The sequence below is a fragment of the Hyalella azteca genome, unplaced genomic scaffold, assembly GCF_000764305.2.
Source record: "Hyalella azteca isolate HAZT.00-mixed unplaced genomic scaffold, Hazt_2.0.2 contig16209, whole genome shotgun sequence".
In the NCBI taxonomy this organism is placed as follows: Eukaryota; Metazoa; Arthropoda; class Malacostraca; order Amphipoda; family Hyalellidae; genus Hyalella; species Hyalella azteca.
This window is the reverse complement of record NW_025946036.1, coordinates 293,966-310,406: the sequence shown is the minus strand read 5'-3', so window position 1 is coordinate 310,406 and position 16,441 is coordinate 293,966. Positions and strand designations below refer to the sequence as shown.

The window sequence follows — 16,441 nt, the reverse complement described above, 5'->3', positions numbered from 1 at the left end:
GGAGCAAATACGAGGCCTATTATTTGAATCTACTTTTGGTTAAGGCATATGATGTTTGGTAGTATGCATAAAATTGTTTAGGGTATGTATAATGTATGTAAGAAGTAGAATATCAGCTGTGCCGTTTTGTTAGTTGGTCGTTTCAGATTTTTAGGTTGATTATCAAGAAATCGCAATCCTTATAAATTCTAATGATATTGTGGACAATTTATAGCTGTGTCAAGCGAGGGTAGAATGGCCAACAAATCTAAATCCAACAGACTACAAGAAATTTTCGACAACATGGAGTATGGACCAGCTCTCGAAGAGAAGAAAATACTTGATGTAAGGGCGTATTTACCTACCTAGTTATTTAATTTCTTTGGATTGGATGCAACTCCTCAAGAGTCGAGTTTCAACTGCCATAGTCAGGAAGATGAGCCAGCCGGCAGCCACTGTCAGGCATAATAGCAAAGCAGAGACTCTTTAGATGCTCCCTCAAAAGCCTCAAGTTAATTTTTGATTCCTATAAGTAGAATAGTAAAATATCACCAGTAAATCTTGAGTAGATAAGGAATTTAAAAATTAATTGATTCTAAAAAATCTCTGGTTTGCCAGTATCTTTGGCGGCATTGGTGCTTGCCACACTGCCCGCGCATCTGATACTGTATCGGTATCACAGCTTATTTGCACATCTGATTTGGTGAAAATTGACTGTTCTGTCTGTAATCTGTTCACGGGCAATTTCCTGAAATCGCATGTGAAAAGCTGCTGCCTCCGCTCCAGTCTTGCACGGTTGCAACATCTTGTGCCGATGATAAAAGTTCACTGAAAACATAATCATACTATTATAGACATGAATTTAGAACCAACAGTAAATCGATTGTTATAATTTATCGCTGAACACTTCTTTACCTCAACACTAATGCATTTTATGATTTTAACAATATTTAAGATGCTTATTTTGCAGCTTGAACCCAGCACGGAAATGGAGGTCCCTCAATGGCTAAAAAAAAAGTTTGCTATGTAGCATTAGCTAATACGTTATGTTTTTGGCGTTTAGAATAGAATCGGCAGCAAGCATATCTGCAAATGTATATGCTATACAATGAGTATACATTAGCCACACTCAGGATGATGTATGTTTTTGGTGAATTTTCCCACGCATTTTTACTTTTTTTAAGCTATTGCTGTGCACAGTTAGCACAATGTAATGAAAACTGATTCTCTTCGCGCACGTGTTTGCGCAATCCCGGCCATCAATTCTACGTTGCGCTGCCGCGCATGAGCAGTTGTGGAGGAACAGACGTAATACTCACATTACTCAGTACAGTATGCCTTTAATAATCTTTCAATAATATATGATTTTTCTTGATACGGAAATTTGGTGAATGAGAAATCTAGAACTTTATTTTAGAAGAAATTTTCTCCAAAGTCATATGGCAACACTGAACACCGTCTGTTTACATTTAGTATGTATACAGTATAATAGCCGCAGTTTACGATTACCGTACGTTCCGTATCCGACAAGGCAGACAAGCAGAAGAGTCAGAAGTAACCCGGACATGTCTTACATTTTATTATTGTCAGTTCGACTCGCGTACGTAGTCAATATACTCGCGTATATTGTCAACTAAAATAGTAAAACTATTTTAGCTTTCTAAAGTACGGCGCACGGCACATTTTTTTTACCAGCATAGTACGGCGCACCGCGCAGGTCGTTAAAATGACAAAATAAATTCCTGCGCACCTGGCACATCTTCCTGACCATGGTACATTAGTAGGAAGGCTCTACAAGGAATAAGTTGAAAGCACCGGTCATCAGGTTGTTACTATGAATTTCTTAAGAAATTAATTTTGTAGTCACTTCTTTTAGTTGTACCTATAACATGAATAATCTTCAGTCTACTTCAGGAAGGGTGGCCCAGTTGTTACAGTTCATAGTAACATAATTGGAGGAGCAGAGAGGTGCGGGTTCAATCCCAGTTCTGTGTGCCAGTTTCTGGGCAGAATCGGCGAGTAGGAGCAGCCAAGCAAAATTAGAGCAGTTAGTTGCGTACTCAAGGCTGCAACAAGCTGTGAATGTTTTTTCTTGTTTAGAATCGGCGACAGGCATACGGCCTAGTAAATGCTGATACCGCTATATTTCAATGATTATCATATTGCAGGAACATATGTTCAGTCTTGAAATGCCTAGCACCTTACGGGCCTTGCAATAAGTCCAGCAGCTATCTCAACCAATCGTCAGTTATGGAAAAACAGGACAGGATTAAAATTCTCCTACTTGTTTCTTAAATCTTGCGGCTCCAATGTGACGAATTTTTAATGCAATTGGAATCTTGCAGCCTGATTGTGCACTTTTGTTAACAACTATATAGTAGGTAATTCATCTGGCAGAAATCTTGCAGTTCTGTAAATGGTGGGAAAGCTCTAGTCGCAGCCCTAAAGATGTTTTCCACGCTTGATCATCATTGAATGATGTTATATCTTCTCAATCTCAACTGCGCAGTTGATGCTAGTTGTCAATGCTCATAGCGTATTAATAACCATGCCTAGTTCAACCTCGGCTGCTGCCGATAACTGCAGCTACACAATGTTAGTATATCCCTTACTCTCCATGCACTGCATCTCATATACGTAACTCGGCAGCTATCTGGCAGCCAGATGTGTGGTGCCATCTATTGAGAGAGTGGCAAAGTAGAGCAAGGCTCAACACGATTCTGCTGCCCGGACAGCCAATAGTTCAACCTCGCTGTGCTCATAGCAACAAAGCTATTGTGAATCCTACGTCCTAGCAACAGTTGCTTAGTTTTAGAATTATTATTGTTCTCGTTATTCATTGCATCTGCCCCTTGCGGTCTTTAAGATTTTCAACTATTTTTTAAATAGTTGGCTGAAGACTGGCAAATATCTAGAATGCAATAATTTCAATCCAAATGTCGGCAAGAACTTCTGAAGGTGTAAATTTTGCTGCTGATGCGTGGCCAAAGATCTTGCTATATTCACCCTCTTTCTGCACAGTGGGCTACAGCCAGCAGCTGCAGCAATGCAATTTCACTATATCTTCTCACTGCTAGGTGTCAATGCTTGTTGAGTATTAATAACTTTATATATTTTAACCCCTTCTGCTGCCAACAGTGGCAGCTATACAATGAGATGAATATCTTTTCACAAAGCCTTCATGTGTTAGTGCTCATAGTGTATTAATAACTGAATATTGTTCAATCCCTGTAACTGCCTACAGCTGCAGCTATGTGATGACGCAATATCTTTTCACAATGCTAACCATACCCAACCCACCCCAATTAGATAACCCATACCAAACCCAAATATTCCCAACAAAACTCTGCACAACCATATCCAACCCAACCCAACCATACTTAAACCAACTTGACTCAGCCAGATGATACCCAACCCAAACATAGTCAACACAATCAGGTCCAACATAACCATACCCAAATCTCCCCAACTGTACCCTAACCAACCCAATTCAGCACAACCATAACAAACCAAATCATACCCAACCCAACAACCAACCCAACCCAGAGCAACTCAACCATACCTAACCCAACAGCCAGCACAACCATACCCAACCCAACCCAGCACCACTCAACCATACCCAAAACTACACAATCATACCCATCCATATCATACCCAACTCAACACAATCGTATCAAAAACAGCTATACCCATCCATACCCAAAGCAACTCAATATATACCCAAAGCAACTCATATAGGTATATATTAGTGTAGTTAGGCAGAAGTTCTTCATTTATACAGGTTTGATTGAAGACCATAAAAAAACAATGAGAAAATTGTTATTACAAAGTATGCTCTGGTCTTCAATCAAACCTGTATCAGGGGGATTACCTGTATCAAATCAAACTCCCTGTAAATTTAAATCAATTCATACTCTGGGCATTGACTGGACATGCATAAACAAGGAAATTCTACCATCTAATACTAATTTATTTTGCATATGTTCAAGTCACACATTGGGAGAATATAAATTTGCTGCTGGCAGTGCCCAATTAGGAATATTGGCAGAATTTTACAAAGTCGTGGATAAAAATGATAGTTTTAAGTGCAATTTTTAAAAATTGCATCCATAAATAGTGTCAATATTCTTATTTTTCTGATATAAATTAGACCATAAAAATAGGTAAATTAACCTCTGAAATTGGGCCAGTATTGGAAGTAGGTTTGGTCACTGATGTGTGTATGTGCACAGCCACATGTCACATGACGCATTTGCAAGCAATTCTGCTGCCAAGCATTGGTGTTTGAACTATTTATTGTGCACAACACAAAGTGCATTTATTTCTTGAAACATTTGGCATATAGCACGGATTTAGCAAAGTTTTACTGCAAAGAAGGATAATTCAAATGAGATGTTTATTGTTGTTGCTTTTTATAAGATTTACTCCCAGTGGCGGACTTTTGTATACCTATTTTACAATAATCTGTTTTGTTTTTCTCTTTCCAGGCATGGCTAGCTGATCACAATGGCAAATTTGGTCATTTCATCAACAATGAATTTGTCATAGATGACAATGGCAAATTTGTTGACTCGATTGACCCTGCCACTGGCCTTGTTTTGGCTCAGACTTGCCAAGGAACTGAAGAAGATGTTGATGCAGCTGTTAAAGCTGCTGCTGCAGCCTATGAGTCCTGGTCAAAGCTTTCTGGTCATGCAAGAGCAAGACATCTTTACAGGTGACCTTGAGATATTTCTTTAGCCCACTTTATTTGCATTGGAAGTAAAGCCAGAGTCAAAGCTTGATTGGAAGGTAAGAGTTGAAAAAGTTTAATACCTGAATATATTTCATTGATTAATCCTATCATAAATTTTATTTGTTAATATCATGAGGTTGCTTAGATTGCTTACCTGTACTCACAATTTTTTCATTGAAAACATTTGGCAGACAAGCTCTGACAACAGTTCAAATACTTACAGAGTATAAGTGTAGTATGTAAATCAACAAAATTTACACAGAAAGCATCAATACTTGAATGGGCAAATTAGTGCAAAAACTTATTGATCGACGATTTTGAGTAAATGAGAACTAACACCATTTTTAGATTGTTTTATTTGAAAATGTGCAAGAATTCAATGAGCATTAAATCACTGTACTAGGAATGATGGTAGTGTATGACAATTAATCTTTTAGTGGGCATGTTACCGTATTTGGTCAATTGAAATATCCTCCCTAAAACAACCCACAACCATCTCCCTCTTATGTTTGCTGCTACAGTATGTAATCATGCCTCCGTCAATAACCAATTAACTGACCATCAATCTATACATAGCATACATCCCTACCATGCCAAAGAGTTAGAATATGAACATTTAAGTGAGAGTTTTGACCCAGAATACAAAATTGACGCACTTATAGCACTTGTTAAAATGCAATATTAATTCACTTAATTAAATTAACTTGATGAATTAGTAGTAAATTGAGGCTGGACTTTTGACATTTGCATTTTTAAATTTCAATTACAGCAATTTGTGCTAGCATAGTGACCATAATTAGTAAATTCTTCAACTGCAATTAACTCCTTCAAATGCAGAATTTCAGAAAATCTAAATGAGAAAGTAAGGAATGACCTCTTCTAACATTTGACATTTCATGTAGAACATTGAACTCCTATTTGTCTCACATTCCAAAATGGGAGTTTTTTGTTTTCTAAACCTGATTTATATATTTAATTAAAATTTAATGTAATGTAATTTTAGTTTGATTTAAATTTTTTTATATATGAGTAACCCTATCATCCCAAGTTTGGAATGCTTTACAATACTCCCACTAAGAACAAAGTTTTCAGTTCAGGTGATACCCTGNTTAGAAAATCGGACTTGTCATGAAAACAAAGTTTAATTTGATTTGAGACAAAGTCAATAATCTCTGTAAACTTGGACAAAAATGAACCTGCGAGCAAAAAGTTGAATAGTTTAATGTAGAGAGTTTTGTTTGTTTCTAGTAGTGGTTTCTTTTATTCAGAATTTTTAAAGGACAAAAATAACACTTTTCTGCAATGCCTTTTAGGATGTTTGCTTGCAAAATGAGTGTAACATAACTTGCTTGACTAAGTCAGATATTTTCTGTGCAGCTTTGCCCGTCATGTGCAGAAGCACAGCCGGTTGTTAGCTGTGTTGGAGTCGTGTGACAACGGCAAGAGTATCAGGGAAGCACGTGATTGTGATGTTCCTCTGGTGGTGCGTCACCTCTACTACCATGCAGGCTGGGCCCAACTGCTGGACACAGAGCTGCATAACTGGAAGAGTATTGGTGAGAGTATTCTTTCATGTTTCTTGTTCGTTGGAAATCTTGATCAAATTTATTGTTTAAATATTCATTTGATTGTACAGATATTTGCTATAAATGATATTTATGTAAGCTTCTACATTAGCTTATGTGCAAAAAATAATTATGGTTTTTACTTACCAGCAAGTCAAGAAAGTTGAAGTCCTTGAAATCAATAAATCACTCGAGAATTTAATCGAGCTGCTGAGCAGCAACTAGGCTGTTACTTATTATTGCTATCATGCTGTTTGTTTTATGATATTATGTCACTATCCATGATTAAGCAACTTGTTCAATGAACTTGATATTTGTTATGCAGGTGTTGTGGGAGCAATTGTTCCCTGGAACTTCCCCCTGATGTTACTCTCATGGAAACTGTGTCCTGCGTTGGCTGCTGGCAACACAGTTGTGTTGAAGCCTGCCACCAACACGAGGTTGAGCGCTCTGCTTCTTGCTCAAATTGCCGCTGAGGCAGGGTGAGAAATCTGTTGGGTGCAAATTGCAATGATAGCAATCCTGTGAATGAATAGTTATAAATACCTCTATATTTAATGACAAATGTTAAATTTACCAATGGCAAGTCTTTTCAGCTCAAAGTAAGTTTTTTTTACAATGCTCACGCTGAATGGTTCAATCTTGTAAAAGATGGATTGTCATTGCAGTTCATTTTAAGACAAAAGCAAATATTATTTTGTGATACGGTATAGCTCTGCTTTATCTTGGCTGGGAGGAAGATTTTTGTATTTGCAGCTTGCAGCACATGCCATGGTAAACAAAGCTGCTATGCTTGACTAACCTTCTTGTTGTGAAAGTTGGCTCTATCCATCACGTTGTAGCCGGTCATGGCTGAACTAGTATAAGTTTAACCCACGAGAAACACATTTTTGCGGACGTAGATTGTATTTCGCCTGTGACGTCACTGATCTCAGTGCCGTCACGGGCATTAACCAATCACCGAAAGGCGATCAAACAAGTCAACCAGTCCGTCGTGGGAATGACGGGTTTACGTTTCTCGATCTCAGTGAAGTAACAAGAATGCTGAACTGAAAGACGTAAATCCTCGTGGGTCAACCTTATATGTATAGTTCAACCATGGTAGCCGGTTACCCAGCGTGTCTGACTGTGATTAACTATTATTCTTATTGTGACAGTTTGCCTGCCGGAGTCTTCAATGTAGTGACGGGAGGAGGACAGCTGGGGTCGCAGCTCGCCTCGCACGCCCTTGTAGACAAGGTTGCCTTCACAGGCTCTACTGAAGTGGGGCAGCTGCTCAGGCGTCTTACTGCTGGCACTGGCAAGAAGCTGTCTTTGGGTGAGCGTCTTATTCTTAAAGATATTACCAAAGAGAGGTTCATTTCTGAAAGCTGCTCAAATTCTTATCATCTTCTGTGAATATTTAATTCAAATATTGGTAAGTTACAGCTCTTGAATTTTTACAAATTTTTGTTGCGTATTTATATTATGATTAACAATATTGAAAGAACTTCCTATGAATTTGAAATAATTGTCATATATTTTATTTTTGCAGAGCTTGGTGGCAAGAGTCCTGTCATTATCTTTGATTCTGCTGACATTGACTCAGCAGTTGAAGGCGTTGTGGACGCGATCTGGTTCAACCAGGGACAGGCAAGTGAAGTGCTGTAGATCTGCTGCTTCCCTTTGAATTTGGTTCAACCAGGGACAGGCAAGTTCAATGAGGTTGCGGTGCCACAAATAGTTTGAGGAAGTGCAGGCGAGGTAGCTCCCATTTCGCAATAATCTTTGTGAAAAAAGCAATCTTCAACACAATTTTTTTTTCATCTTATGGAAGGAATGCTTAGATACTGGCTCTTTAAAGGGTTTCTTCCCCTTCTTGTGCTCAAATTCTTTCTTGTTATCCCTAATGACTTTAACTATTTACATTGATGCAAAGATGGTTGAATTTGAGTTAGCAGATTCTGTACTTTAATCTTACTAATGATCACAAATTTTATTTTTCAGAGATCTGTGTGCAGATTTTAGATAGTACTTGACTTCTAACTTATCTTATTTATAGATTGTGATATACTCTAGATATTTGCTAATTAAATTCACTGGTACAGGTATGTGAAATGAACTGACGATGCGCAGGTATGTTCAGCGGGATCGCGGCTGCTGGTGCAGGAGTCTGTGTACGAGGAGGTACTGAAGAAGCTCAAGAAGCGTATGCAGCAGCTGCGTGTCGGCAACTCACTGGACAAGACCGTTGACATGGCGGCCGTGGTGTCCGAGCAACAACGGCAATCTATTGAAGACTGCGTCAATGGCGCCAGGGAGGAAGGCGCTCAGGTGAGGGTGGCTCCTACATTGCGAGTCAAAGAGTTTCACCGTCTGTCTGATTTGTAATTTAATAATAAGTCATAAATTCTGTAAGTACATTTCTGTTTATTAGTGGAGATTTTGTACTTTTTTCCTGGCTTGCGTTTCTACTGAATTTGTGAATAAAAATTTCCTACTGTCAGTGATGACTGAAAAGTTCTATATTTGTCTGTTTCAAATTTCCTCTTCTCGAAATCTTTTTGAACGTGGTTTGCTACAATTAGCCGTGTTCTTATTATAGGAATTGTTAGCATGAACAAAGTCGTGTAACATTCAAGGTGGCCGATGCTTGTTGACAGGTCTTCCAAGTTGATGCCCCGACAGGATGCTTCTACCCTCCCACACTTATTACTGACGTATCTCCGGCAAGCGCATGTGTTGTTAACGAGATTTTTGGACCAGTGCTTGTGGCCATGTCTTTCAGGTAAGTCATCACTCTTTATTCCGTAGAAATTATGCCAAGTGTTGATTACAAAAATGAATTTTTTTCCGATAGTTATAAATAAGAAAATCATTTGAAATATATTGGCGAGTGCATCTATTCTAATGGTTTAGTTGCTGCACATGCGAACAAAAATAACATATTAACAAAGATGTTATATATTTAACCAACAGAACGGCAAAGGAGGCCATCGGCCTAGCGAACAATTCTATCTACGGACTTGCGGCGTCCGTGTTCAGTGAGCGTCTCACCCTAGCTCTCGAGACTGCCAAACATCTGCAAGCTGGCGCAGTGTGGATCAACGGCCACAACATCTTTGACGCTGCTGCTGGCTTTGGTGGCTACCGTCAGAGTGGCTTTGGACGTGACGGTGGAAAAGAAGGCTTATATGAATACATAAAGCCTAAGTGGCAACCTCAACTCAGGTGCGCTCAGATATCTTTAGTTTATTTTTAAACTGAAATATTCAATGGGAATTTAAAAGCAAAGAAAACGCCAAGCAAATTTACCATATCGATATCAGCAGACTGATAATATAAGTACTAAAATATTCAATACTACAACTTGGATGTGTTGTTTGTCCTGAATGTTTTTTAAATTATCTTTTCAACTGTAACACGTGTTTGCATGTGTGAAGTTACTCTCATGAAATTTCCCTGATGAATTCGAAAAGGTAGTACTTGAAGAATATATTTCAACTGTGATGCTTCATAATAATTTTCATTTGTTCCTAGATTTCGTTTCTGTTATGAAATAATTCTTTTGTTACACTACCTTGATTTATAGACTTTGAGTAACTTATTTTTACTTTATTTCCTCAAGGTTCTCTAAGCCTGACTTGGATCTGAAGACGTTCGGAAGTCAATATAGCGCGGACCGGCCATCTTTGAAGCCTCGCGCTGATGCAGGCTTGGCGACAGTCTTGGCGAGCGACTCGTCTTCCCTGCCTCGTGTTGACCGAACTTACAAACTCTACTATGGCGGTGGCCAGAAGCGGCCTGATGCCAACTATAGCAGAGTTCTTCGTGATCCCAGTGGACTGGCCTTTGCTCTTGTTGCTGAAGCTAACAGGTATGGTAGGCTATCTTTCTCTTGCTCCACTTCAGTGGATTTGATGCGGATTTACTTGAGGATTTTATATCAATTCGTGTATCTAAGTTTATTAGGCTTTTCATGCTTTATTTTCAATCTGCTAGCTCTCTTTTCTTGAAATATTTCGGGTAAAATAGGTATTATATTCGCATTAAAAAGTCTTGTTCAGCCTCACTAAATATTAGTCTGATGTTTCTTCCGACGAATCCGATAACCTAAAAAATAAAATTCAAAATTGAAATTAAGTGATATACGTAACAGTGCTGCTGCAATTTTCAATATTAAGTATTGTTGAAGTTTCTTCCATCGTGTACAAATATTGTTTAGATTGAACACTTTTTTTAATTTGAAACCAAAATTAATGCATTGCAAACTGTGTTTTTGTAATCAATCAAATAGCTACATGGCACATCATATCTTGTGCAGGAAGGACGTACGTAATGCCGTTGAAGCGGCCGCTAAAGCGCAGCCTGGCTGGGGCAAGCGCTCAGGTTTCAACAGATCACAAATCCTCTTCTATCTCGCTGAGAACCTCGAGCAGCGCCGTAATGAGTTTGTGGATCACCTCAGCGCGCTTACAGGTTTGCTTCATGAGACCGATGTCATGAGACTGTATACTCCAACAACTGTTGTTAATCTATTTGATGATTTCCTTACTTAATATTCGCATTGTATGTCAAGACAAATTGTTGATGGAAAAATAAATATTGGCTTTATCACTTCGTTAGCTCGCGAGAACTACGCATTGACTTTTTGAGGTCTACAAATAAGCATAGCATTGACGACGATGAATGTATCTTGAACAAAGATACTAAAGTTATTTTGGACGGCCGCAGAGTCGTGTCTGAAAATATGTTTTTATATTAAATTCAATTCAAACGGAAAGGAAACCCTACATGCGTGCTCCATGCATTAGTGTCCCAGACTGAGGTCTTTCCTGACAGGTGAATCAGAGAGTTCAGCAGAGGCCGAAGTAACAGCAAGCATTGAGCGGCTGTTCATTTGGGCTTCGTACTGCGACAAACATGGCGGCACAGTGCAGGAAACGACGCTGTATGGGACGGTGGTGCGCCTCAATGAACCAGTAGGAGTCATAGCCATCGCGTGCCCTGACACCGCCCCACTGCTGGCCTTCATATCGTTGGTGGGCGCGGCCGTGGCGCGCGGCAACGCTGTTGTCGTCGTCCCCAGCGAGAAGTTCCCAAGCCCTGCCATGGCTTTCCATCAGGTGCGTCATGACAACGCTAACTTAATGTCCGGTGTGTTCGATGTTCTGTTCTTCCTATGCAAAAAGTGGCTATATAAAACTGTGATTAGATATTTTTAACCAGGAAAAGCAATTAAATGTTTGATTCGAAAATGTGAAAAATATCCTTAAACGTATCAATCGATGAGATCTTTATTACAGATTGTTTGTTTGATTTACGATTATGCGTAGGAAGCATAAATAAGCGTTAAATTATAATTTAATAACGTGTGTGGTGTAATAGATTCTGGAGACCTCTGATGTGCCTGGTGGCGTCGTCAACATCCTGACCGGCGACAGAGATCATCTCTGCAAGTACCTCGCTGAGCATCACGACGTCCAGAGTGTTTGGTGTGTGGTAGTGTCGTCACAGAACATATCTCAGGACTCTTCCTTACACGGTCACATTTTTTTGTCGTGTCACAAGTATTATTGTTTCTTTCCAATCTTTATTTCAAACTATAAGAAAAGAATGCAGTAGAAATAGATAATATACAACTCGACATAACAAATCCTGACAATATCACAAGAATTATTGTTTCTTTCCAATCTTTATTTCAAAGTATAAGAAAAGAATGCAGTAGAAATAGATAATGTACAACTCGACATAACAAATCCTGACAACAAAAGTCGATGTTAAGAGTGCGTCCACGATTGTGGCAGCTGAACTGTTCGGGTGTTTGCATAATTTTAAATATCATATTAAGTTTTTGCTCCTGCCTCTTGTAAGTAGATACAACGGCTGTTATTTTCTCAACTCATTCGTTTGATGTTTTTACTTCTCAGAATTTTGTTTCCTGCTCTCATGCACATTTGATGAATATTAAATTTTTAACTGCTTCACGTGTGGACTTGCCGATCGCTCCAATTTTTGTAAGTTCTCTTACTACTTTGGTAATGCGTTAGCTTTCGCTCGTAATTTGGCTGTCGAGCCTATTATCGTTTGCAATGAAAGATTTTCTTAAGATAGAAAGTAAGTACGTCGGTTCTTTGTCATTGAGTTCACTGAAATACACACGAAATTTTTCTCACAAGAAGTAAAATGAATTAATATTTTATTGGGTAATAGGTATTTCGGCTCGTTGGCGGGCTCGTGCTTCGTGGAGCATGCGTCAGCTGACAACGTGAAGCGCACTTGGGTGGACTACGGCCAGGGGCGGGACTGGCAAGACGCTCAGCAGGGCGCTGGTGAAGAGTTTCTCTATCACTCCACGCAGGTCAAGAACATCTGGCTCAGCATGGGCGATATCTACGCTAACTAAACTTCCCCGCTATGGATTAATTCTCGCGTGCTACACTGTGCAATCGAAAAGATTTGATCAATCACGTTAAGTGGTGTGATCATGGTCAATTAGGTATATTGAGGCATATTTAAGGATAAGTTCCAGCAAAATTACCCGTATTGTGACTTTTATTATTTTTTTGCGATCATTTACACCCCCTGGGACACCTGGGATAAGCTTTGATATTATGGCACAGACCTAATAAAATGGATCCCCGGTTATTGATCTTTCTAACAGCATGTATTGTTTGTTTTTGGAATTGAATGGTCATTTATTTTTTTTTAATTCATTCATAGTTCTCTGAATTGCAATGGCCGGGATTCAGTTTTCAACTGGTGTGACATTGTTGAAGGTTACAATTCGACATTTCTTTTGATTTCTTTGATCGTTTTAGCCATCTGGGTCATTAGAGAGGTTACCTTATATCTGCTTTATTTTTACTCTTAAGTATTTTGGCATTATTGTGTAGGTTTTTTAACTCTTGATTTGCTAATATATCTGTGTCGATCTTGTTCTTGAAGAAAAATATTTGTGTAGTGTATCCTGCCTTTTGAATTATTCAGTCGGTTGAAAGTATAAAATTTGTTGCTTTATCATAAAAAATAAATTCTAAATGAAATTGCTTCAAAACTTTGTGCAAGTTATGTGAATCATGACATTATCTAGTTAATCTATATTTGTCTATTCCATCTGCCCCGAATCCCTTAAGTTTACTAAGTAGTGGCTTAGCCATCTACTCGTATGCGAGTCGTAAAAAGTGCCTTATCAAACCGCCGACTTGGCGTAGACTCAAGAAATATATTGAATGTAGAATAAATTTATGGCATTTGCTATTTTTTTATGCGTCTGCGACGAGACTCCACCTCCTGAGAGTTACTGCAATGGACAGCTTCTTTCCTGTATAACGTATCATTCCTCATGTCTAAATTTCCTCTTGATGTTTAATTTGTTAGCTTTAGTTCTTGTTTGTCGGGTTTTATGATTCTATAAGTGATTCGTATTTGTTTTTATTTTCAGACATTAGCTCTATAGTTGCTCCAAGTTATGCGCGTTATTTGAAGGTCTATTGTTCGAAAAGAAGTTTTATCACATAATTTTTTTTTTTTTTATTTTTACTTTAAGGTATTTTGGCATTATTGTGCACGGTTTCATGACTCGTGATTTACTAATATTTAGTACGTATTTACATTTTATTGCATTGTGTGCCATTATGTTTTGTGTGCAATTAGTTGTTCACTGAAAGCAGCTATTTTCTGTTATTAATTTTCAGCTGCCAAGTGCCTAATCTAAGTATATACTGGTCGCGCTGTTGAGCCGCATCCTTTGTTTTCCAGATAAACAAGTGCCTTTTTCCTTACTGTTCAAGTAAGTTTCTATACTAAGCAAGTATATGTAAACAATTAACATTCCTACACACTGCCTAATTTTGCACAAAGTGTCGCTGTAATACAACCGCGTTTCGCTCATCATGTTAAATTATACTTCAGAGTCGAAATGATTATTGACGAGGGAACATTATGATCAATTGATGATTCTAACTATTGCGATTGTTCTTTCAGTCTTGCTCTTGCTAGTGATCCCTTCCTTATGCTCCGGCGTGTTGATTAAGGATTACACTACGTGCTCGAATTTACCTGCAACTTCATGACTCGAATATTTTGTCTGGAATTATTATTTTTTTGTTATATACCTATTAATTAATGAACTTGATTCTTTGACTTCTGCCTTCGCATGTATTGCCTCGTAATATTTCTATGTTGGGTTATTAACGCAACAAATAGGAAGCTTATTTTTGGAGCAAAATTGTTGCGTTTTATATCGATGGTCGAAAAATTAGGAGTTCATGGTGCTTGCATGTTGCAGCATTATGATCTACTGAGATTCTTCCAATTTACATTGTTGCCAAATGACAGGAGTTCCCAAAATTTTTTGGACGTTCTGACATTCTGTTTTGCGTAAGGTCAGGGGCTAGTTCGTACATATACAGGGAATGAGAGGAGGGAGGACAAATGTTTTATCTGTGATGGGGATGAGAAGGAAACTGTGGAGCACTTGCTGATGGTGATGGAATGTGGGCATATGAGAGAGAGCGATAGTCTATGATGGAGGTGATTCGGAATGAGGAAGGAAAGATTGACGAAGTGGAGTATCATCCGAGTATGAGAGAAAAATTCAAGAGTGCATGGCAATGATTGTGGGCCCGTCTGAAGGGGCAACTGTGCCAATGTTTGAGAGTGTGAATTGAGTGTTCGGAGAGAGTGAGGAGGAGGATTTTGAGAGTGGGGTCTTGATAAGTAGAGAGTGGAGGGAGGGTAAAGTCGGAAGGTAAAGTTGACCATTCCGAATGTTTTGGTACATTGTTACTGGATTTTTAGCATGTTGACGTGTATAATTGAATGTATTAGTCTATTAGGAGTATAATGAATACTTGTTGATTGAACATTTTTAGCTGCCGAGTGTGCCGTGAACTTTTTATTTCGTTCTGTTTTAGTTAGTAAAAGAATTTTATGCCGCGGTTATGCTCAATCGGTTGCAGACGACATTTTCTCTACTAACCTGAGCTTATGTGTCAGTATATTGAATGACCTAATACAAGATTTTTATTCTTTCACTCTTCTAGGGCCTGCAATGCCTCTCAATGGTGGCACCATCAGTCGAGAAATACGTACGCTGTATTAGAAACATAACTTAGAACTAATATTAGACAAGATTAGTATTAGAACTGCGCTAATAGAATAGAAGTGTCGGCACTCGGCACTGAAGAAATAGGCCCATGGCCTGTTGCCGTTTTTTGTACTTTTCATGACCTCACAAGGGATCCTGCCGTTTGAACCCAATCTTTCCATTAGCTGACGATTGTTTAAGATAGCTGGACATTTCAAGACTGAACAAATGCTCCTGCATAGCTTTGTCTACGTAGTCTGTTCTTGAATAAGTTCATACTCGGAGCGGTGGCTCGAATCTAAAAAAAAAGTTGTCGCATGGATGTGTTACAGCGCAGTTTTTTTAGTTTATAGCAGTGGCCCCTGTTGTTGATTCTTATTTCAAATTCTAGGACTCCCCCAGGGCCTTGCATAAACCGTAGGTATACTTATATACTTCAATGAGGTCAATACACAGACGTCGATAATAGAGGCTTTGAAGCTTCATAATCTTAAAGGAGTATCTCACCGCTGCGAAATTTTGATTGCGTAACGTAAATGAACTGTATGTAGTTAGTTAGTAAATCAATCAATCATGAACTGTTAGTAAATCAAAACAATAACTTCTACGAGGTCCCGCCGAATTGCGCCCTCTAGCGAGTGCAACCTTGAACACAAACGCTTGTTTTCTCTTCTTCAATCGAGATAGGTAACCCTTCTATAATTGTCCCATTGCGAATTGTGATCAGTTTTGACAACCCTCGTCCGATTAGAGAAGCGAGTCCTTTGTTGTTTGCTGACAGACTGAGTGTTTTTAAGGAATCAACTTGATTACTGTTGCGCCGTTTATTGAATTAGTGATATTTGCTTTATTATTTCACGGTAATAAGAATCGAAGCACAAAGAGTGTATCGCATTTAATTTTATTCCCAATAATAAAAATGGGCCTTGCTGGCTACTGTATTCCTCAATCCTCACAAACTGAGGAAAGATGAACTTTAGAAAAACGAAGTGTAGGCCTATGAGTATCAGGAAGTCATTCAAATCTATGTAGAGCACAGTGGAAGGAAAAAACTCCTATTTTGTAATACGTAAATGTAGTCACATTTTATAC

At 38.6% G+C, this 16,441-nt stretch overlaps 1 protein-coding gene across 1 annotated transcript; it reads left to right on the top strand.

Moving 5' to 3' along the window:
- Window positions 1-91: 91 nt before the first annotated feature.
- LOC108680353 (aldehyde dehydrogenase family 16 member A1-like) lies at window positions 92-15,275 on the top strand. Its single transcript, XM_018169158.2, has 14 exons — window positions 92-324; window positions 4,467-4,696; window positions 6,092-6,270; window positions 6,605-6,761; window positions 7,437-7,597; window positions 7,814-7,911; window positions 8,395-8,592; window positions 8,922-9,046; window positions 9,238-9,489; window positions 9,887-10,135; window positions 10,583-10,737; window positions 11,101-11,384; window positions 11,647-11,753; window positions 12,472-15,275. The coding sequence occupies exons 1-14, from the start codon at window positions 235-237 to the stop codon at window positions 12,662-12,664; spliced, it is 2,478 nt and encodes an 825-aa protein (XP_018024647.1). The 5' UTR covers window positions 92-234; the 3' UTR covers window positions 12,665-15,275.
- Window positions 15,276-16,441: the final 1,166 nt, after the last annotated feature.

Bases quoted from the DNA above. Each gene is read 5' to 3' on its own strand.
- LOC108680353 (XM_018169158.2), top strand. From the start codon at position 235: ATGGCCAACAAATCTAAATCCAACAGACTACAAGAAATTTTCGACAAC. The intron at 6,762-7,436 runs GTGAGAAATCTG...TTATTGTGACAG, and splicing joins CAAATTGCCGCTGAGGCAGG to TTTGCCTGCCGGAGTCTTCA. The intron at 10,136-10,582 runs GTATGGTAGGCT...TATCTTGTGCAG, and splicing joins CTTGTTGCTGAAGCTAACAG to GAAGGACGTACGTAATGCCG.